Raw genomic sequence first — 3,226 nt, 5'->3', positions numbered from 1 at the left:
TCTTGCTTCTGACAATGCCAACAGTGGCAAGCATGGGGGAAAACTTTGGTTACTACATTTCCAATAACCTTCTCTATATAAATCGTATTTTCTGCTTTCGAAACAGCTATTGAGACTTAGGAAACTACCCCTTGCCACCACAGTCCTGGAGTCAGGCCCATGGGCTGCAAGGCTGTATGGCATTGCTTCGGCTTGCATCAACATTAAAATATTTTTTTTTCCTTCAAAAATATCTTACCCTCGATATTTTCAGTTTCAGTGCCCAGGGATGCACTGCTGTCTAATAGATAATATTTAGTAAAGAAATACATCTGCTTTCTTATATCTATAGACTTCTTTTGAGCAGTAGCAATTTAATCCACATTGCATGGCTTTGACCATGTATTGCATAACATGGGCATGCATTTTGCTGTAGCTTACTTGCTGCAACACACAGTCCCTTTGATTTACTATTTTAGAATATGCTATCTGGGGATGAATGATGCAAACAATTTAGAGTAAATCAGTCTTTCCCCCCATTCCTCTTCCATAGAGTAGGAAACCGAAGACCAGGAAGAAGAACTTTGTCCGGGATCACGCATCTCATTTCCAGACATTGAGGCTTGACTAAAAAGATGATATACTTTTGATCTCAAACATCATTCAAAAATTATGATTTTTACAAGTATAAATTCTTAAGAAAGGACGGTTGACTTAAGAACCACAGAGTTGAACTTGAAATACATAAAAGAGATGATCTCCCCATTTTTTTTTGTCCTCAAGTTACCTTTTGGGAGGTGACTAAAACTATTTGGTATAGTAATTAGAATTAAATTTCATTGAGGGATATAAAATAATCCTAATTCTCAAGACTAAATCTGTCACTGTTCCTATAAATGCACTTATTCTACAAGAGGGGTCAAGTGACATAGCAGCTAATTATTCTTCTTATCGGTTGCAATTAAGCAAAAAAAAAAAAAACCAACAACAACAGCCAGGAAATAAATTTTAGGATACCATTGTGATGTTCCTTCCCTCAGCCACAAAAAGGAAATACTGAGATTTTTATCATGTAAATTTTACTGATCCAGTGAAATATGAGCTTCAATTCAATCTTATAGATGAACTCTTGTTTCATTGGCATTTACAGTCATGGTTGGGGGCGGGAGGTTGTTGAACAAATGTACACATGACAGCATTTCCAGAGGCTTATAACCATTGCATTTCATTCAAATTTTTCATAATGTTCAGGACTAGTTAATTCACTTTGCAGTTTCAGGTTTTAAAAGGCATATAGTAATTCCTAGTACATGCCTCTACGAAATGTTGAAGACAGAGAGACATATATATGTGTGTGTGTGTGTGTAAATTTTGTTTTGTCTTGATAAAAAGAAATTCTAATCTATGAAAATATTACATCAAGTCATTTTGCACCTGGTAAGGAAATACACGAATGTTAGTAAATATTTAAAAACTTCAGATAAAGTTCCAGCAAATCAACACAAATGAAGAGTTTAAGACGTAACACAGCCATCTGAAATAATAACATTTCACATAATATAATCAACACTTTATTTGAAATGTGACCTTGTTAGAGGCTAGGACTCAATTATACATTCCAGCTATTTTTAACTCCCCTTCCTCCAAAATCCAACCCATTTAAGGAGGAGGGTTTACCTATTCTATCTTGATTTTTATTTCTTCCAGCAGCTACCATACATTAAAAGCTTTTCAACATTTTCAACAGGCAAAACTCATTTTGTATAAAGGAACACAAACTTTTCCTCCCCTTTCTTCAGGCACAAGTAGCCAGCTTCTGTGTGGACAGCCCCTGCATCCTTTGATACCTGGCTCTCTCTAGATGCCCCTGACTGTCACCAGGGGCATCCTTAGCACTTTGGGGGCTGCTTTAGAAGGCATTCAACATTGTTTAAATTGTTCAGAAGCAAATGGAACTTTTTTTTCCTATTTACTTCCTCTTCCCTAAAGAGAAGTAATCCTCAGCTCGTCCCTAAAATCTGCCCCCTACATGCGTATTTACACAAGTATCAGGCACCAGAGGTTTGCACCCCCTCACATACCATGCCAGTTTCTAAGAGGACGAAGGCTGTTGGAGCAGAGATTTTCTTCCATTGGGAACTGAGTGTAGCAACGTCAACACGGGACCCTTGGCTGTCCAGATCAGACTATTGTCTCGTGGTCCCACCTGCCTTGGCTCTGATTGATGTAGCAACAGTATCTGTCATAAGGGCTGTTCTGCTTGTAGGAGCAAACGATGATACTGTCCTGGGGTACAAAGAAGATGCTGTCCTCGGGCTCAGGGCGGTCAGCTGAGCCCTTGACGTCCAAGGCACTGTAGGTGAGGGAACTGCCCGAGGGGCAGTAGCCATCCAGATATCTGGACGTCTCCTCCTGACGCCCACTCTGGACTAGACTCTGGCATTCGGCTTCCTCTGTGGGGGTGGGGGTGGTAATGGAGCTGGCCATAGGCACCTCACCTGGCCCCTGTGGGAGCAGCTTCCCTCTGAGGCCTGCCTTCTTAGCCAGTTCATCTGAGCTCCCCTTGCCGGATTCCAGGTCTGAGGGGGTCCTCAGCAGTTCCACCACTTCCTTGTCCTTGGGTTTCCTGAAACAGGGTAACTTGCGGACCCAGAGTAGCTCATTCTCAGGCCACTTGGTGCATCCCTCGGTTTTCCTGGCCAGAGCAATGGCTGCGATGCCTGGCAGGCATATGGCTGGCCCGATGGCCAACAGAGGGATGTTCCCCAGAGTTTCCCCCTTCATGCCAGAGACAGTGAACATGAAGCCAAAGACCAGAAAAACACTGACCAGGGCCACCACCAGCCCAGTCCTCGGATTTATGTCATCAGGCCGCATCTTTCACTCCATTCAGGTTGGGAGCTGCTTGGTAGCCAGGGAGCACCCCTTCCCTCTTCTGTGGAAGTCGAAACCACAGGGGTTAAAAAATCCAATCCAACTTCCCACCCACCAACTCTTTCTTGCTATCTCTGAAAGACTCTTGTCTTTCAATCTCTCTCTCTCTCTCTCTCTCTCTCTCTCTCTCTCTCTCTCTCTCTCTCTCTCTCTCTCTCCTCTCCTCTCCTCTCCCCTCTCTCTCCCCTCTTTTCCTCCCTCCCTTCCTTCCTCCCCCTCTCCCCACCCCCCCCATCTACTACTATTGCAACCCTGTCTCTCTCACACCAACGTGTACCAAGTAGGGTCACCGAGTTACCTGAAGGCTCCTGCC

The 3,226-nt window shown here is 43.3% G+C and overlaps 1 protein-coding gene across 1 annotated transcript; it reads right to left on the bottom strand.

Annotated features, from left to right (window-relative positions):
• Positions 1 to 2,160: 2,160 nt before the first annotated feature.
• On the bottom strand, positions 2,161 to 2,856 carry Tmem215 (transmembrane protein 215). Its single transcript, XM_038346952.1, has one exon. The coding sequence runs from the start codon at positions 2,854 to 2,856 to the stop codon at positions 2,161 to 2,163; it is 696 nt and encodes a 231-aa protein (XP_038202880.1).
• Between the last annotated feature and the right edge of the window lie 370 nt (positions 2,857 to 3,226).

This window comes from Arvicola amphibius, chromosome 11 (assembly GCF_903992535.2).
Source record: "Arvicola amphibius chromosome 11, mArvAmp1.2, whole genome shotgun sequence".
In the NCBI taxonomy this organism is placed as follows: domain Eukaryota; kingdom Metazoa; phylum Chordata; class Mammalia; order Rodentia; family Cricetidae; genus Arvicola; species Arvicola amphibius.
This window is presented reverse-complemented; position numbering and strand designations above follow the sequence as displayed.

What these genes read in the sequence shown, in the direction of transcription:
- Tmem215 (XM_038346952.1), bottom strand. Translation starts at nt 2,856, where the DNA reads ATGCGGCCTGATGACATAAATCCGAGGACTGGGCTGGTGGTGGCCCTG.